This window comes from Acipenser ruthenus, chromosome 27, assembly GCF_902713425.1.
Source record: "Acipenser ruthenus chromosome 27, fAciRut3.2 maternal haplotype, whole genome shotgun sequence".
NCBI lineage: Eukaryota > Metazoa > Chordata > Actinopteri > Acipenseriformes > Acipenseridae > Acipenser > Acipenser ruthenus.
The window spans coordinates 4,011,464-4,031,703 of record NC_081215.1 but is presented as its reverse complement, the minus strand read 5'-3'; the positions used below and the strand labels follow the sequence as shown (position 1 = coordinate 4,031,703).

Below are 20,240 nucleotides of genomic sequence, written 5' to 3'. Positions count from 1 at the left end.
AGTGCTATAAAAGGCAGAGCTCTGCACCCCTGACCTTGTTTAAAGCAAATGCCCCATGACAGATGGCCATGCCACTCTGCTTTCTGTGATTGAGGTAGGGTGTCCAATTTCAATGACACGTATGTATTGCCTTTTTCTTATACCAACAGAACACAATTTATCTTCAATACAGTCCCACCACTGATGACAGCCCTTGTGGAGGATGGAGAGATAAATGGCAGGAACGTCTTGCTAAAAATCATACTGGCAGGGAATGGAAAGACGACTCCAATTGCAATGCAGTCTTTGAGCCATTCTTCCAGGTTTTCTTCCCCTAGCATAAGTTGCAAAAGACGCACAAGTTATCTAAGCTTAGGAGCGTCTAGTGAAGTTGACAGCAAAACTGGCTTATTGGTCACAGGATTTACTTGCATGTCACTCTGTATTTTTCTTAGCATTGACGAACGTGCTTCTTTTTACATAAAACGCTAAAATAAGGCTGGGACCTCAAGGACTGAAAGGGTTAATAAGCCGGTATTGTTGACTGGGTACACAATCTAAACAGGACATTTATTTTTGAATACTGCAAAGAGGAAACTCCCTTTTGTTCAGCTCAACTCGCCCTGTATTCACTGCTCTCTGAACGCTCAGCACACACTTCCTCCAACGCAGGGACAAGCAGGCTCATTGTTTAATGCCTGATGGAACAAAGGCGGTTATAATGAAGATGGAATGTGCAGTGTAGCCAGACACTTTGATGTGGGGAGGGGGGGGGAGGGAGGGGGCATGTGTTTGCTGCTTTTTAAAGATATGTCAGTGTATAATATTGTTACAGCTGAGAACATATTTGAAATTTTAAAAATAAATATATAAAAAAAAAAGAAAGAAAAATCCACACACTGCATGAAAAACATATTTGCGTCGGGGCTGAGCGGCTTACAGCAAACCAACTTATCTTTATTATTACTCATATATACATATAATGGTTTAGTTCTAACAACGCCAGGAGGTTTGTGCTTTTGCTCATCAAAACCTCATAAAGCAACACTCCTCACCAATGGAAATCATTAGGATAGAGACAGGACCAAACGTTTCATAAGCAGCCTTCTCTAAATTACACACCCAAAAACACAGCCTCTTCAATCCCCTGCTTTTCCTTGGGGACAAGCAACTCTTCCGGATTTTTATCAGTGTAGAACACCAATGATTTACAGTCACCACAGACACTGTGTTTATGCACTTGCAATTAAAAAGCAACTCTATTTGAAGTGTCCTTACCCAATGCCTAATTATTCATTCGAAGTGCTACACTTAATTAATGGCACTGGGTATTCAATTAGACTTTACACACACACTGAGTTGAGGCCATTTCACTTCGGATCTGTTGCATCATTTATCGTCCCTCACCCGTAATTTGATTGCAGACCAGATGAGCTGCTACACTCCTACACTGAGCACAAAGAGGACTGCTTTAAAACAACTCCATGACTGCATTAAGGGTTCCAGGTGTGGACCATGTGGCACACAGCAAACTCATCTACAGTATTAGTGAAGAACCAAACGATAAGAGAGGGACCAGTAACAACGCTAATAAAGGCAAACACAAGACAATACCATTGGTTTTAAAAGCACTCGAACCGTCATGTTGCATCAGTCTCGGCTGGTGTGGTTTGAAATGTTCTGAAACGAACCATGCAGTAACCGTTCCTCCTCCTCGCCATGGTAAACTGCTATGAATCTGTTCAGCACAGGCCCATGTTCTGCTGCTCCTCCGAGAGCTTTTAAAAAATTACCGGAGCTCCATACCAGCAGGCTCCTGTGGTTTCGTGCCGGGATTAGTAACTTGTTACCAATTAAAATCAACACACATTATATCTACACGCAACACTGTCAGGAAATGCTCAGACTGAAGACAGGGAGGGGTATGTTGCACAAGGCTTCTCACTTCATCCTAAACGGCATGTTGTTTTAAGAAGTGTTTTACCACCTATTGCTGTCTCGTGACAGTAATGCTTTTATACCATCCTTTCTCATACACGTTGTATACAGTACCACTGTAATTTACTGAAAAAATATAAATACAGCATACGCACAATGGTTTAATACATTAATCCACTCACTACTACTGAAATATAGGGTTTCACTTTGAATCGAATATCATCTGATAGCCCTGCAATACAGTAAAGACTATATGGTTTGGGGGGGTTAGGATGTGCATAACAGCTATTTCTGACTGTAGGAATACTTAAAATATCAGGTCTATAGATACAGTGGAAATAAACCAACAACAGTTTAATCCTTGGGACCTCATAGACTCCCACATTTAACATTCAATGCTATTAACAGACAGATGCAACCCAGACAAAGTGAATTAATGAATTCCATACATCAAGTCATCTTATCCCCCCCGAGTTCTCGCAAAGCACGTTTGTATAGCTCCAGCGTCTTCTCTGTAAATGGCACATTGTGCCCAAGAGGCAAACTTTGCTTCAGCAACATGAGATTGTATATGTTAGGGTGTGAAGAAGGACGAGGGGTGCATTACACTCCCCTCCCGCCCCCCCCGCGGGTTTAGAAAACAGATGAAAATAAAAACCACACAGCGCCCTCGCCGCTCCAAGACGAGGGTCATTCTGTGTCAAATCAACCAGCAATCACCACAGTAACATTATTTCAACACACACGCAAAATGGCAGCTTGCCTGGTTTCTCAGGCAGGTATTCAGAGTTAATCAGGGTCTGTGAAAACAGCAGCTCCAAAAATCAATACGGCATGCTGCGCTTCAGCAGCCTGGATGGATCCGAAATCAATAATCGCATGCAGCAGGTGCCTGCAGAACCAGCAGGCGTATCAGAACCGTGATGAGGGAAACTATCCCCAAACAATAACCTCATTTTAAATGATGTTACTCTCTCAGGTCAGCGACTGCATATGTTGCTCAATGTTTACAGAGACCAAGATGCTAAGCAGGAATCCGTTCTGTCTTAGTTAAGACCTCACGGCCTGAGCTTAAATAAACGCTAGATTATGAATCCACACCTGCTGCCCCCTTTCACTTGTATATCTAATGTTCAGAGATGAAGAGGGGTAAGTCTCTCTAAACAACTCCCAGCTACTCCATGTCAAATCTTAAACAGCATTATCATTAAATTTACCAAATCCTGCTTTTGTAGAAATGAAACCACACAATGTTCTCTTCCTCTCCTTTACAAATAGATTTACTTTGATCTGCACATTCCTGTTCTCCTTGTAAGCAGCTGCAGCTGGAGGCTGTTGTGTCACAATGTGTATTTAGGAAATCCCAGGATTTACTGATGTCTACAGTTTTATGTAATGTACTATTGTGGGGCATATGTACAAAACCTCTGGTTGGCTAAGCAGGTATCTGCCACATGTTTGGTTGAGAGGAAAGGTTCTATACTACAGTTATAAAGTATGAGAATAACAGACAACAGAAAGTGTCCGTGGGATCACAGATTTGAGCCGTGCCGCGGTGCCATGGCACAATCTAGACATTTCCAGTCTAACAGCAGCCTAGTATGGACGGGAGAGGGGATGCTTAAAAGGAAATAGAAATCGATTTTCTTACCTCTTAAAAGCACTAGTATTATTAATCACCTCAGTTAGGAATATGCAGATATTTTAAAGACAATGTTAAAGATAAAATCAAAAATGCCTACTGCTTCCAATCACTTCGTGCGTTGCAGTTTAAACTCCTTCTAGCTTCAATCAGTATTTGTTTTATTTTGGGCATGTCTGGATGAAAAGGTTCAGAAGGTGGACACATGAATTGTTAATAACGGCTGTGCTAGCGAGGGGTTTCTTTACTGTATTTAACAGAATATCCTGTAGACCTTTGATCAATTCCACAGAAGTCTTCACAGGAAGCTGGGGGGCAGGCCCTCGATGGAAATGTGTGAGCATGCTTTACATAAAACCAAAATCCATGTGAACTGCAAACAGGGGAATATGCCAAAACCGGAATTCCCCCCAGATTCTCAACACCTCTGTCTAGATCCAACAAATGAAGTCATGGAAAGCTAACCCACATGTACTACACTGTAATCGGATTACACTGGACAGTGTGAGGTTTTAGCTGATATATGAGACATTTGAGACATGTTACATTTGTTCCATAGCCCCACGGTACACAGGCCTGTATTTATTTTATTTTGAAATACAGTATTAAGTTTTATTACAGTATTTTTTTTAACCCTACTAATCTGAGTAAGTCACGCCTTATCATAGTACAGTGGAAAAAAAGGGGCTTCAGATGCAGGGTAAAACATTGTCAGTAGAATAGGACTCTCGTTGCATAGCAACTTAATCCATTCCAGGCTTCATTAACCATCAAGCATTGGTGTGACTATATAACTCACAGGAAAAGCTTGAAAAAGCTTGGGAGTCATTCTTCCAGCCGTGTCCAGTGCCAGTCGTCAGAAAGCTGTTAACACCTTCAAATTGAATTTATTTACAAGTTATAAAGAAAGAGTGTTTATGAACAAACAAACCGTACTCACGAATGCTTATAGTTTCGAAAGACGTTCACACACTTTTTCAACTTCAGATGATGAGAAATCCTCCCAACCTTTTGAGGGCCCGTAAACATTCCGGTCAGAAGCTCCTGGAGTTCCACGTTCAAAAGGTGGAAATAAAAAAAGATTTTAATTGTGAGCAAACCCACCCTTTCAAAAACTATTTTAAAACTAGTGTTCTCTTATTACTTTTTTTTTATCTTTTAGTCTAACAATCCACGTGAGATATAAAATGGCATTTCTAGCCCTGTGGTACTGAGCGCACACACTCACACACACACAAAAAAAAACGCATTCATAAAACATTAGTGGCTTCACTTCATTTCTAATATGTAGCAGTTTCATCCAGTTTGAGTTTAAGAGCTCCTGAGCTTGTTACTTAGAAAAACCTGGAATGGGTGAGTCAAGCTTGTATTAAAACCTGGAATAGTTGAAACTGATATGCAATAGGAAGGAGTCTTATCTCCATCCCTGTACAAGTTGTTAAAAGTATGATGCCACATATCCAAACAAGGTACAGTATTGTGATTTATTCTGAAGGCACAAGTCATCAGCTCAATTATTATTATTTTATAATTATATATAAAACTTGCTCAGCATTTATGTGTAAACACATACAATACAATACATGCCATTATGTGCAATACTAGTAATAATGTTACATAGAACGGAACTTATTAGACCATGCACAGCATTTTTTAGAATGGTATTATGGAGTGTGAAATAGGGGTAATGCTGATAGGTTAGTGTGGATTGTACAGATCTTTGCACTGTTGCACATTACCAGTCTTCTCCTATGCATCTCTGAAGCATGCTTTCATGTCTTTATGAATTTATTTACTGGAACAAAACACACAATTAATTATAACCCAGTCCTGGTTTAAGCGTATTTTAATGGGTCACATTAAATGTCTAACAATATGTTAGCTTTTACTGAGCAAAAACACTTGCTTATTTGCAAGCCAACCTTTAAGTTTGAAGCATTTGGAAATGTTTTGGCTTTCCAAAACACAGGGCAATATTTATACTAATGTTGGTATGTTAAGGGATATTTATGCATAACTGCGGTTTTATAATGGATGAAGATGTATGCATACCAGCAGTAACAATTGCTTTCCACGCATAATAATATTTATACACAGTCAACAATGCCACACACAGTAACACAATTTGTTGATACCTCTCAAAAGACATAGCATGCAGTAAATTAAAACACACTAACGTGAAGTATTTCTAAATAAATAAATAAATAAATAAATAAACAAACAAACAAACAACCACATTATTCCTACCATGTTTAAATCCGGCTCTTTTAGGACCAGGATAAAATATCGAGTTCTACGCTGCAACTTTACGGTGAAACCTCTCGCGCTGAAAATTGCATCTCACACACCTGCTAGCGAAGAGGCTGGTCAATTCACACCTGAAATTCATTTGTAAATAATAAAAAAAAAATCTTTAAAGCAAACTCTGCAAATGCATTTTCAAATTGCTCCCCGTTACTGCTGTTTAAAAACAATAGTATTTAGGAAAATAACATTTAGGGAAAAAACGGAATAATTATGCAGTTGTATATCACGTGTTTGTCTAAAAACAAACACACACACGCATATATATATATGCCTATCTATCTATCTATCTATCTATCTATCTCTCTCTCTCTCTCTCTCTCTCTCTCTCTCTCTCTATATATATATATATGCCTATCTATCTATCAACAGAGAAAGACTCAAACAATACGGTGTAACTATTATTTTTATATGCCAGGCTGTAGCGAATGTTCCAAACCATATTGTATATACGCCATAAAACACACAAATATGATTAAAAACATGCGGGACTTGTATGTACGTTATTCGATACACTTATGATTGAATACATGTGCATGTGCTTTACCAGTGAGAATTACATTCACCTTGGTGTGTATTCTCCGTAAAAGCCTTTAAATGCAAATAAATAAAATAATCGACAGCGCATTTGTCAAATAGACACATGCAAGAGCAGCCACCGTACACAACAACGCGCGTTAATCTTTTTTTATGGAAGGCAACTGGTCCTTTTCTGCATCATTTACTATTTAAAAAACTACAGTTTAAAAATACTGCATGTGATGCACTTTGATGAAAGACCACATACATGTGTCATTGCCCGACCCCAGAATAAGCAAGATCGCACTTCGTGTCATGGATGTGTTGTTGCGCTCTAGTTTAATGTATTAATTGTTACTCATTGCCTTAACCATAGCTGTGTTGAGTAACCGAATAAGGAAACCATAAGGATATGGTGAGAAGAGCCGAAAGCTACCTTCCTTTTGATTTTGGAAATGTTTTATTAATCAAGCAAGTGTGGTCCTGGGTATTAAAAAAAAAAAAAAATCAATCATACTTAAGCAAGACAGCGTCATGTGACATTTTCATTTTAAAGATTACTGAACAGAACAGCTTTTATTTTAGTTTGTGTCTGTATTTTGACAGCAGATTTCCAGGACCATATGTCTCTCCTGGTGCTGGTGTGCCTAATGAGGGCTAAGGCTCTGGCTCTTGTGCCAATTATGTCAGGAGCAGTCTGCATTTCCAGTCAGAAGTTATTACTGTTAGGTGACAGGTTTCTGGCCATTTCTCCATAGATCTTGTGCTAAAGGCATCATTAGTGACACGAGATTGAGAATGACCTGCTCTCAAACCTAACAAAGATAAACAGTCATTTGTGGAGCAGTCCACTGTCTTAATTTTTTTTTAAATCTATTAATGTTTGGCTGATAACCAACACACTTACTTACATCTGGTTACTGAGAATCTATACAGCATTTTATGTTCATATTCATAAGGTGGTAACCCAATACCTTACTGCAGGCTTTTTAAAATGAAAGGTTGCCATTGTAGAACCAAAAAGTATTATTGGAGTTGCCTAGAGTGTTACCTTCCCTTTGAATACAATAACAAGCTCTCTCGCATTTACTGGCATCCTGTTTTTCTCCTTTGGTATAGAGCTCAGCTGTTCCCTTTTTTTCCTGCAAGAGTGGCACTGGAATCTTCCCAAAAGCTAATCTCTAAAGTAACTTAATACCACAGTTAATAGGAAGCAGCAGCTTAAGGCCAGCTGATATCCAACTCTCTCGATACAAGTTAAAAAATAAAATGGTTTCCCACAAAAAAATAAAATGATTTAAACAAGGTCAAACAATACTATGTACATATTCCTACAGATCTTCCAGCCTTCTCCAATTTAACTTTTTTTTCCCCCACCCCTCCTGCCTGTGAAGTTCATTAGAAATATCTGACCACTCTGTGATGAACATCAGATATGCAGCGTATCTCTTCCCATAACACTCATTGTGCAGAACTATTCATGAGGGGTTTAAGGAACAAACTTCTCAGAGCTTCAATGGCCAGCAGTCACCATGCATCTGATGGAGCAGATATGGGATCAACTGGAATGTAATCTGCACACCACAGTGATGGAAGAGTGGTCAGTGCTTCTACCAGGACATGTAGGGGAAGACTGTGGAATCTGGGGGTGGGGGTATATTAGTCTACTGTACTAAAGAATAATACTGCAGTGATAAGGGCTTAGAAAACTTGAAACTCTTTAAAACAAAACACCAAGTCCGGCTTGCTGTGGTATAACTACGTTTATTTTAATTCCACAAATTTCTCAAAAAATTACAAAATACTCAAATGGAGAAAACACAGGACTCACATCTTCTTAGTTTCTACTTTTGTTTACATTGTGTTATCCCATGGCAGACTACTAATATATACAATAAGCTTCAAGAAATATATATAAATTTAGCAGTCAGAATTTACATTCTGCTATCGCTGCTGTGAAACAAGAAGCTGGACTATCGACAACACTGAACATCATAGGTTTGTAACACTAAAGCAAAAAGGAAAGAAAACGAACGTTGTTGCTAATGCATGGTGATGGATATACTGAAACAGGTAAATTGCCACATGAAATGTAGGATGTAGTTAAATCATCAACTTGCAGCTTCCAAAATCCCATTGAAGGAAGAAACCACTTTGTTAGCAGGATGCAAAAAAAAAAAAAATTAAAAAATTCTTGCATGTGTTGTAGGTGTTGTAGGAGCCATCTGACACTTGAAAGCCTTGCTATGAAACAGCAGGTGGTAATGGAATATGCAGTTATTTTAAACAATTCTAATGTTTACAGCATGTTACGGCTAATCGCCGTAAATCAGTGGGAATGAAGGAGGAAAAAAACACAAAAACGGGATGATTAACAAATTATTTTACATGGTCTGACAGTCTGATGACAGTAAACATCACATATAATAACAGTCTACAATGGTAAATATACAGCTATTGATAAAAACAAATCAAAGGGAAAAGGACAGTTACGCACCACAGGAAATGCAGGTCATTAAATGCAGACAAATCCAGGACTCACCACGGCCGGTTTGTTTTTAACCAATACTGTAAATCTTCATCCAGTATTGCAGTGTGTCACAGTGAATAAGGTGCCGGTATATATATTATTTAAAAAATAAAAAAAAGTACTTTAAGTTCTCTGCAGAAATGTGAACACTGTCATCAGCAGAAAGGAAATAACTGCAATTAATATAATAATCATCTTAAAAACCATTTCATTGTGACGGATATAAAGTTAACCTGTATAATATTACAATTTTAAAGAGCTGAGTTGTTGGTACTTTTCAACCGTGTATAGAAAAAACAACAGTAGTAACCTGGCTCACATTATTTCATATAAACATTGTAGTTTGCTTCAAAGAGGTGCTGCATTTTGACTCCTTTCAAGAAAATAAATAAAATTGAATTAGGTATCATTATAAACTTCCTTTAAAATTGACTTTTGACTTTGGTTTTGGGTATTTTTAAAAAACAAGGTATGATCGAATACAGTTATTTAAAAGTGCAGATTTCTATTACTTTTTTCTAAACCCAATTATGACAAACTTGTTCTGCAAGTACTATAACCATTTATTAAAAAGTAGCTCTGACCCACATTAATGTAGACCTCCAGTGCATTATGTCACTTCTGGACAATATTTTCTGAACCTTTTATTTGCTCTTGACACCAAGACTGTCAAGGTTTAATGGCAGGTAAATGCTATCGTTTAAAACAGAAAAACTCACAATATACACAAACATTAACATAAGCCACTAAAATGTTTTATCATCATTCTCATATTGAGATTACAGATGTATGAAGTTACATTAAAACTAACCTGATTTAAAAAAAAAAAAATGATAATAATAGAAATAAAATGTTGGGTCCACTGGATGTCTGCATGGATGACCACAAGGCATTGCAAGCCAAACTTCAAGGATGAGAATAGTAATAATCATAAAAATAAAAATTAGAGACACTTGTATTCACTGGATTTATTCTACCATTATCCCTGCAACCCTCTTTAATGCACACTGTTGCCATTAGCCTTTTAAACTGTTTTCCTGCTGTATTAATGCCATTGTGTTCCCCTTTTAAATAAAGGGATAATGCTTCAAAACAATCATTTTGGAGGTCTGGTTAGGAATCCACATCTAATAATAATAATAATAATAATAATAATAATAATAATAATAATATACTTTTATTTTTATTTTTTTTATTTACAGACTCAAAGCCATGCTGCAGAGTTGAGCTTTCTTTAAAATTATGAAAACGTCCTACAATGTATTAAAATAAGTGTATAATCTTTATATAGCACTTAAGATTCTGAATATACCGCCTAACTGTATTTTTTTTTTATTATGCACAGTGACAATGTATCTTGTATTCTAGCACCTACACAAACTGCAGGGAAGTTCTCAGAATATACCATGCAGGGACCCACAAACAGTCTTGAGGAATCTTCTCTACTTGATGAATGCTATATATGATCTAAAGTCATTTTCTTCATATAAAAAAAAGAAAGAAAGTTCTCCCATCAATTTTTTATTATAATTGTTCCAATAACATTGAACGGAGTTCCTTCCAAAAGGACTGCGATTGTATATAACTTTTGTCCAGCTTATCTGACTGCCTTCACATTAGTCATTGGACTACAGCTGCTTGTCACTTTCTTTCTTCAGTCGACTGGAAAACAAAAAAAAGAAAAGTGTTATTGCTGTAAGCACATATATTCAAGGTGATCTAATACAACATTCGATGATTAAATGTAACGTTCATAAAAAACACATCTTTAACTGTTTTTTTCATAGCTTATCTGAATTTAAATGTAGTTTCACAGGAAAACCGAGGTTATTCAAAGCCACTGTGAGAATGAGATATACAAAGACAAAACATACAGATATAGTTTCTGCTTAGATTATCTATTTCTGTTATATACCGAAACTGTCAGGTGCTTATAATTATGTGCACAAGCTTGCAGTGTTCATTTATCAATTGTTTAACAATTTCATCCCTTTTCTTTACTCAATTCAAACCACCCTGAACATAATAAATGTACCATTTTATGCACCACACACTTCTAGTAAGATATTTAGATTTTCCCCCGCCTACTGTTTCTAAACAAAGTGTATTGTTTACCTGTAGTAATCTTCCTGGCCTGGGAGGGGTCCTCCATGCATGTGGTGATGTCCGTGTAGCCACTGCTGCTCCATGGCCAGCCTCTGCAGCTCTGCGGACTGTGCATGCATAGCCTGGAGCTGGTGTGCTGCGGACATGGGGGGTGGAAGAGCCCCGGTCAGGTCTCTGTGATACGGGGTGCCTAGAAAGAAACAAAACACACTTTGTTAATCTTTCAAGAGACTTGTGCAACTGGTTCAAAGGATTGTTTCTTTTTATTTGATTTATGTTAAAATAATTTTTCCTTTTGGTCTCTCATATCTGTGTTGCAGGCTTGAGACATTGCGTAATATTCTGACCGTTCAAACTCCACCTGCAAGTGTTTCTTACCGAACACAGGGTGTCTGAGCATTTCATGTTCGTGTGGAGGTTGTCCCAGCAGTGGGTTTGGAATGGTCCCAGGAGGGTAGGGAAACCGTGCCAAATGAGGACCAGCTCCCAGAGCATCAAGTGGATGCACAGGACCGCCAGAACCTATCAGGTTGAGGGGGGTGGGTGGGAGGAGGACAGACACATTACCTTTTAGCATTATAATAATCATTGGCTCAGCACACTGAATAACACCAAGGGGCTGTTACCATTATTTTAACATTGAATTGATAAAAGCTTTACGTTTAATGAATTTTGGGGATCTGTCAGATTTAATCATATCCGGCTAGTCATCAATATTCATTTTAAAAGTACTTTAAGTAATAAAGAGCTGATATAAAACAGAAAAATGTTATTGTTATACAACAGCCTTTAAAATAATAACCACATACACACAAATCACTTATTACTTTGCCTTTTGTGCCTGTTTATTAATTAATAAATAAAAATAATAATAATAATAATAATAATAATAATAATAATAACAACAATAATAATAACAACAACAACAAAATTGCCACAATCAGTCTTTGGGTGCAATCTTGGAAATGTGCTCAGTGATATTCCCACTTAAACCTTGATATCAAAAAACCTCTGTGAATCTGCCTTGTCTTACCTTGATGCAATGGGTCTTGCTGATGTAGGTGTAGGTGTGAATGGATGTGTGAATGCTGGTGATGATGCGGGGTAACGTTGAACATTTGCAGCCTTGCTATTGGGTCATTTGCTACCGACGCCATGCGTTCAGCATGCAGCCTTTCGGCCACCAGTCTGTCTGGGTAGCTCATTTCAGGCCGCAACTGCGGGCCAGCAAGTGCAAGTCTTTCCCTTTCCAAGGGGTTTAAACCGTGATGGAAAGCAGCGAAGGGATGATGTCCTGCCATTTGTGGAAGGGTAATGGCTCCATGCCTTGCAAAATGCTCCATGGGATTGGCACCTGGGTGCAAACCTTCCAACTCGGGGGGCTTAACCTCGTAGCCAGGCTTCATCCTGTCCCTCAACTCCCTCTCCCGAATCTCTCTGTCACGCATCTCGCGCTCCCGCAGCTCGCGCTCCCTCATGCCTGGGTCTGCGTTGTACAAGCCTGGCATGTGGTAAGCCAGCAGGGGGTCTGCAGGGTTCAAGGACACGAAGAAGGGGTGATTGCGGTTGGTGGGAGACATGACGTGAGGGCGAGCGTACTCGCTCAGGGTGCGCAGGGCCGGGGTGTCTGGCCCGATATATGGAGGTACGGCAGCGATGGTCGTCGGGGGAGGCTCGAAGGAAGGCCTCATGTGAGGCCCACCCATCTGAGGATCTCCCATCCGCCCATCATGGGATGAGCTGCATGCTTTCTGCAGGAGGGAAGGAAAAAAAGGAAAATCAGCACTTGAAACTGCAAAATGGTTTTCAGTGTTTACATTGGATCCCTTTCAACTATGTACAATCAGATATGTTTTCTTATGCACAGAGAGAAGAAACTGTACAACTTCAAATGGAAAAGGTAAACAGCATGGTGTCTGAGGACAACTATAGATGGGATTTAGCCGAGGACTATTAAGTCCAACCATTTCTGTTTCACGTTTTTGTTCAACTTGTTTGTTACAGTATGTTTGCTGGTCCAAAGGTAGTCAACGATCGGCTCTTTCATAATGTGACTTGTATGTGTGTATAGAGATTTAATACAGATCGATGAATAGCTTGCAGAGTAAAAAAAAAAACCAAAAAAAACATACCGCTGCTCTTTCAGCTTCCCTCTCTCGTTCTCGCTCCCTTTCCCTCTCTCTTTCCTTCTCCCTCTCTTTTTCTTTCTCTTCTCTTGCTTTCTGCTCAGCCTCCCTCTTGGTCTTTTCCAATGCCTCCTCTCTCTTCTTGGCAAGTTTCGAGCCAGCCAGAGGGGTGAAATAGAAATCCGTTCTCCCACAGGAGTTGTAACCACGATCGAGATGCTTGTAGAACCTGAACACAGCGCAAGGACACCATTTAATAAAAGGAAAAAACAAATCAATTCTGTCGTATGGGGCAGCAAAAGCTATTGCTAAAAGCTTTCCACATCATCCAAATTCAGTGTTTTTTTAAGGCTGCTTGTATTCTTACTTCATTAAAATATCACTTTGACTGGAATGCCATGAGATGAAAATCGAACTCGGCTAGGATTTATGCAAGATAGAACTAGACAGACATACACAATGGAATTATTACTAAAAGATAGTGAAATCCCCCAAAACACTTGCTGCATTTCTTGGAATGATGCCAGATAAATATTCTAAAATTGAGAATAAATCAGGTTAGTAACTGCAACCACAGAACTGTTACTGCTGGTTTCACATACCCTAACTTCCTAATGTTACCCGAGGGACTGTGAACATACATGCTAGCGTATTGTTTCTCATATAGAAGTATTACGTTTATGCAGATCTTGAGTGCTTTTGACATTACCCATGATATTTCTTGACCACCAGGACATTTATTTTGATGAAACCAGACAGGATGTCACCTTAAAACAAATAATCCAGCTTTGGTTCTTTTGCTGGTTAGCATCTGCAGTATTTCATTTTCTTTGCCTTGAAGTCTTACATGATTCAACAACAGATTTAGGTCATGGTTTGAGGGAAAGGTGGTGACAGTCAAATTAAAATAAATCGCTTGAACTAATGTATTTTTACTGATGTCTATATAATTAATGTAGCTGTTGCATATTTAGGAGTTCATCGTTATTCATAATTACCTCTAAAGAGACTCCAGACAAATGGATCAGCACGAGTTTCTTTTTCTTCAGGAATTCATACTGTAATTACCATTCTTTCAAGATCAGCTTTCTTTTAGATTAAATTACACTTAGAAAGTCTGTTTGATAAGTGGTAATATTTTTGTAACGAGGCATATATTTTTAATCGATAATTAGTTGGTTATGCAGGCCTGTAAGTTAAATAAATAAGACTATAAAACTAACATCCTTATAAAGGCCAACTCATTTAGTCAGTAGATGTCAGACCAAAAAAAAAAAAAGGTTTGTCTGATGGATGTCTAAAGCACCGTACAGAGCAAACAAGTCTTGAAGGTTAATGAAAACCAACCAGCTGAAGCCCATCTAAACTTTGTTCCAAAGCACTTCAGTCACCTATCTACTGTGTGAATAAAACTGACAGCACATAGCCTTACATCTTCTTCAAGTCAATTTTTTTTTTTCTTTCCAGCCTTCAACTTTGTTTAATGCTGTGAAATGTTTATACTGCCTTGAAATGTAATCTGTAATTTAAACCTGCATGTCTCCGAATGTACAAAAATCGCTTCACAAAAAAAATAAAAAAATAAACCAGTATGAGCTTGTTTGTACCTTGCTGACTGGCTGGCATGGCTTGGTGTGTTGACCACAGTGGGTTCTGGAGAAGGGCTTCTCTGAGGAGGTGGTGGGCTCTCAGGTTCTTCAGGCTCATCCATAGGCTCCTCTTTGATTTGAATAGGAGGGGCCGCAGAGGACGCTGAGCTGGGAACGCTCACAGTGGAAGGCAGAGGCGTTGAGATGGAAGACTGTGGTGGCGGCTGCATACCAGGGAGACAGGAGGAGGTCGACGTTGCAGACGTTGATGCTGATGAAGGAGGCATGGTGGGCGGTCCTCCCGGGATGAAAGGGTGTGGGGGGAACGGGGACTGGGAAATAACTGGGTGAGATGCAGAGGAAGGATGACCTGCGGACGCTGGCAGATTTTGGGACTGAGTAAGCACTGGAGGTTGAGCAGGTGGGAGCTGGAGCTGTTGGCTCTGGGGCATAAGCTGGAGCGGCGGTGGGTGGGCGGATGGACAGTGGTGGGTAGAGAGGGAACTGAGGGAACTGAGTGGCTTCAGTGCCGGTGGAGGGGGCAGATTGGGAGGCATTTGCGGGAATGGAGGCGGTGCAGACAGGTGGGGTGGGTGTTTGTGTGCCTGTGGGTTGGGCATCTGAGGGATGGGCGTTGTTGGAGGAGGTTTGATATGAGGCATGGCCATGGGGGCTGGAGGCAGGGGCTGCTCTCTAGGGGGCTGGGGCGGTGCTTGAGGAGGAGTGTGTGGAGGCGGCTGCTGCTGGGTGTGGCCCGGAGTGGGTGGTTGAGACGGAAGTGGAGGAGGTGGAGGAATCTGAGACTGAGAAGACTGTGAGGAGGAGGTGGGGAATGGCTGAGGTGGCAGTGGGTGCTGTATGTGAGGCTGGGCCTGTAGAGGATGAGGGAGTGGATGCATCTGAGCGTGGAGTGGAGTCTGCTGAGGCTGGAGAGGGGCTTGAGACGGAGGCAGAGCTTGCGTCTGAGTCAGCGCCTGAGTTAAAGCCTGCAGTGGCGGATGAGGCGAAGGCAGCCTCTGAGGATGCAGCTGAGAAGCAGGCTGGATAAGAGAATGTGACAGAGGCTGTGGGGGTATGGAAGGCTGGGAGATGGATGAGGAGACTTGGGAAGATGCTGTAGCTGCGCTCAACACTGGAGGTGTTGAGGCAGGTATCTGTAGGAGAGGGGCTTGAGGAGGCGGTGGTGGGCCATTCGGATTCTGGATTACAGGATGCTGGGCCGAGGAATCAGAGTCACTCTCATTGTCCCTCGGGCTTGGAATACTTGGAGAGGAACTGCGATTATCCTGGTCAATGTCCTTTGGATCACTGCTTCCGTCATCATTAACACTGCGGCTGTCTGAACTCTCCCCTTCGCCTTCTCCCTCGCCCTCACCCTCACACTCTGATGGGGAGTCGGGCTGGTTAATCTCCTAGTAATTCAAAAGGAGATGAGAAATCTTTCACAAAACAACCACACAGCTCAACTACACCACCTTTCAAAAAAGCTAAGCTAATAGTTTAGGACCAATAAAGTTTTTTTTTTTTTTTTTAATATGCTTTTGATCTAACTATTTTGTGTGTCTGTGTGCGCTTGTTGTGGAGAACATGCACACAAACCAAAAAAAAAAAAGTGCACACACTCTTGCAAAAGAAAGTAAACAAATTAAAACAGCACATCTGTGTTTAGCATATTTTTTTATTCAAAGCAGAAGGGAACCATTAAAGCAAAACAACATGCTGTTGTCCCCTGCTTTACTCAATTAAAATACACAGGCCTGACACTTTGCAGTGGCCAAAATTGAATTTACTCTATAAAACGTGATGTTTTCAATTTCACATTACCAGATGGTAACTTACTTCTCACAGTGCTACAATAGCCTTATTATACACCAATTCATGTCTTGCACCCCAAAGTATAATTAAATCAGCAGGGCTGTACCGAAGTATGTTGCTCACCTGAGTTTTGGATTTCTTTGCAGTAACCCTTTCGGTTTCCTCTGTGTCGGAAGCGGCCTTTTCCCGTTGTCGTTTGGCACTCTTTAGAGGTGAAGGTACTTCTTCTTTTATCTTCTGTAAAATAAAACCATAAAAAAAAAAAAAAAACACATTAGTAAACCCTAAACCTGCAAATAAACAATATCCATTTATGGTGCTTAAGGTTAGGTGCTAGCCTGACAAGCACGTAAGTGATACCTGCCTGTAAATCATGCAATAAAACATAAAATAAAGAAACAAGGAAGCTGGCTACCAGCTCTGAAAGAGGGGACTCATTTTAGCAAGTCATTATATTAATAGAGAGGAAGACAAGCACCTGGATGGAAGCTGAATGACTTCAAAACAGTAAATATATATTAGGTTGCCAGACTGCAGCTGCTCCAATGCATCTATTACTCTAAAAGCACAAAGCGGTTTAACCCTTACCTTGCTGGGTTTTTTCATGGAGTCTGCCTTACTGTCATTGCTGGAAGTACTTGCAGCACTAGGAGATGTTCGGCCACTGGATCGAATATCTTCATTGGTTGGTGAGGCTCGACCATCAGGACTAGCTGTCTGCTTCTTACGACCACTACGTAGTGTAGACATCTAATGTGTTTAAAAATACATGTTTATTAGGATTAGTTGAAGCCTATTATAAATCCTCTACAAAAAAAGCTTATGAAAATTTGTTTGAGACAGCACCTAAACAGTAAATGATTGACTAGTCCATGTACTGAAAAAAAATATAACTATCTGCAAAGGATATATTGAATGCACAGTTTAAGTTGAATTGACTGTTATTATGCAAAACTAACAGGATAAAAGCAAAGGCAAAACACCCAGTTAGCTATTAAAACATGTGGTTCCACAATCCACCTGAGAATTCTAGACCATTATGTAGTAATAATGTATGCGGTTTACAGCTGTTTCTTATTAATTTAGCAGCTGTTTTGATTAACGATTCACTTAAAGCCGGTGAAACCCATCAGTACACAAGCCGTCACTCCAGCCTGACAGCGCAGATTTATGATTCAAAACGACCTACTGTGGAGGTGGAGCAGTCTTTGCTGTTCAGATAAACACACCTGCCTTTCTAACTGATGCAATGCCAAAGCACTTACCCACACGGCTGGTTGCCAAAGTCGTCATTAGTGACCATCTTTTCTTGTGATGGCTGCACTTGTCATATATAAGCGGATAGGTTATTCCTATTCTGCTCACGTAAACTTGCGTTAAGTATGCACTGTTCCATTCTGCTGAGGGTTTTAAATCAATTGTTTTCATAACTTAAATCTTTCTTCAGTTCATAATTTAAAGAATATATATATATATATATATATATATATATATATATATATATATATATATATATTATAATTACATGAGTGAACACAGAATAAAGGTCAATAATTGAAATATACACATTTTGGATGTATTACCTCTGAATTCACACAAGCTGTACCTAGACACTAATGTAAAAGGACATGTTGCTCCAATAATGAAAAGAATAGGAAAAGCGCTGTGGCATACCGAGCCTCGACTCCTTCTGGTCCTCATGCTATGTTTCCCACTAATTCCATCCTCTTCCTCTTTGACGGGTTTGAACATAAAAGGCGGAGGGTCCACTGGCTTCTCAATCGGAGGCAGCTCACCGTACTTCTTAAAGTGAATCCGACAGTCTGTGCACAGTAAGATATTCTCTCTCCCACCGTGGTGCCAGTCCTTGGAAGCTGAAATGATTATTTTAACTTTTTTGAATAATAATTTTTTCATTAATTCCCAATTTTCTCCCAATATTGGAATGTCCAATTATTACTCAACCTGGCTCACTGCTGCTACCCCTGAACTAACTTGGGAGAGACGAGGACGAGCACATGTGTCCTCCGAAACGAGTGCCGTCAGCCATCTGCTTTTTTTCGCTCTGCAAGTCCGCCTTGCAGCCATCTCAGAACTTACAGCGTCGGAAGACCACACAGTTCTGAATTGCATACAGGCAGGCCTGCAGGTGCCAGGCCAGCCACAGGGGTCGCTGGTGTGAGGCGAGCCACGGACTTCCCAGCCGACCTAACCCCTCCCCGCCCAGGCAGCGCTTGGACAATTGTGCAACGCCCCCTGGGAACTCCCGTCCACGGTCGGCAGTGGCATAGCTTGGATTTGAACCAGCGATCTCCAAGCTATAGGGCGCGTCATGCCTTTACCGGATGAAACACACTCGGCAGCCCCTGAAATTATTATTTTTGACAATTCAAACCACTTCACCCAGGCTCCACTGTGAGATTAACAACATGGAATTGTTCAATGTAAAACATAGCACAAAAGGCTGCAAGGTTAGTATACAGGCCTAGGCACTGTATTTTCTATTAACACGCATAGTCCCTTTTTTCTATGTATCTATGGTACCTTTTTTTTTTTTTTTAGACTAAACACTTACAAATATCAAATGGTTTTAGATTCAGAACCACCTTCTTGAAAAGTTGAATAGGTAAATATCAGCAAGCTCTAACAAGGTTACATACTTTGTTTGCACCCCAATTAAGATTCAATAGTAAACATTACTTACTGGTTGTGAAGCAGTGACGACAGGCGTATCCCTTCAACTCCTGCTCGCTGTCTTCACTGTCAAAGTCATCCTCACTTGCTGAACTCAGGTCCACTGGAAGAGAGTTGCTTTATTTATTTATTTTTTAATTACAAAGAACACTTATCTTTTCCAGATTAAGCCAGTAACAGGAGTCGGTCAATGTCCATAACACAAATATCGATGGTAACTATGTGCCTAGATACAGTATTGGAAACTCATACGAGTCAATGTTTCTAACACAAATATTAAATCATAACTAACTGCCTAGATAAAGTACACATAAAACTCATTCCAATGTAAGGCACCTTCCCAATAACACCCTAAACAATATTAATTATCTTTTAAGCGGTCCCTGTCTACCTGATTCATAGTCCTTTATGCCTAATTAAATAGGTACTGTATCAGCAAAGCAAACAAAACAGCTTCACTGTCAAAGGGTGTCGCTCGTTACCAGTGCCATATTCCGGGAGGCACATCGGTGGAACAATGTGTCTCCACATGTGCCCACTCGGGCTGCGTTTTTGAGCATGCCGTCACATTTCACAAGCTCCAACATTCATCAGTGTAATCAGATATGCTTACAGAACTCGCTGGACGGTGGCCTGGAGGGAGTGTTCACGGGTGTGGACGCAGTGCGGGTTTTGATTCTGCGGAACACAGCCTGCCTCCTGTGTCTGCGGTGGGCTCGGGAACTGGCTGCTTCTGGAGTTTTCTTCCAGTAGTAATAAAAAGTGATCAATTCACCCTGCAAGACAAAATTGTACCATCAACATGAGTGAAATGCTAAAATTCCAATGCTCAGTAAAAAGAGAGAAAGAAAATACAATTAAGCACTCTGGAAAGTTAACTAATTATACCAATAATACAATGGCAATCTATACCACAAATGTCTGTTTATAAAGAACACATTTGAGAACAATTGGCAGCATGATAAATGGTGACAGCAACTTCTTTTATGTCTTGACAG

At 40.1% G+C, this 20,240-nt stretch overlaps 2 protein-coding genes across 13 annotated transcripts in view; both read right to left on the bottom strand.

Annotated features, from left to right (window-relative positions):
* The window catches only part of LOC117432416 (sterile alpha motif domain-containing protein 11-like), a 98,545-nt gene extending 92,607 nt beyond the window's left edge, over positions 1-5,938 (bottom strand). For 2 of the 3 annotated variants that reach the window (XM_059002276.1, XM_059002277.1), the window contains exons 1-2: positions 5,807-5,938; positions 4,500-4,603 (exon numbers count right to left, since the gene is read on the bottom strand). In XM_059002276.1, the coding sequence (XP_058858259.1) occupies positions 4,500-4,603; positions 5,807-5,809 (107 nt within the window). In that variant the 5' untranslated portion in view covers positions 5,810-5,938. Of the gene's footprint in view, positions 1-4,499; positions 4,604-5,806 lie in introns of those variants that run through there. The other variant, XM_059002282.1, reaches the window with a different exon arrangement.
* A 2,188-nt stretch (positions 5,939-8,126) lies between these two features.
* LOC117432113 (arginine-glutamic acid dipeptide repeats protein-like) overlaps positions 8,127-20,240 on the bottom strand; it is a 131,979-nt gene continuing 119,865 nt past the window's right edge. For all 10 annotated transcript variants that reach the window (XM_059002398.1, XM_059002403.1, XM_059002399.1 and 7 more), the window contains 11 exons: positions 19,856-20,018; positions 19,253-19,345; positions 18,223-18,422; positions 17,137-17,298; positions 16,672-16,785; positions 14,752-16,145; positions 13,151-13,373; positions 12,052-12,769; positions 11,397-11,540; positions 11,028-11,208; positions 8,127-10,574 (listed from right to left, as the gene is read on the bottom strand). In XM_059002398.1, the coding sequence (XP_058858381.1) occupies positions 10,541-10,574; positions 11,028-11,208; positions 11,397-11,540; positions 12,052-12,769; positions 13,151-13,373; positions 14,752-16,145; positions 16,672-16,785; positions 17,137-17,298; positions 18,223-18,422; positions 19,253-19,345; positions 19,856-20,018 (3,426 nt within the window). In that variant the 3' untranslated portion in view covers positions 8,127-10,540. The remainder of the gene's footprint in view (positions 10,575-11,027; positions 11,209-11,396; positions 11,541-12,051; positions 12,770-13,150; positions 13,374-14,751; positions 16,146-16,671; positions 16,786-17,136; positions 17,299-18,222; positions 18,423-19,252; positions 19,346-19,855; positions 20,019-20,240) is intronic.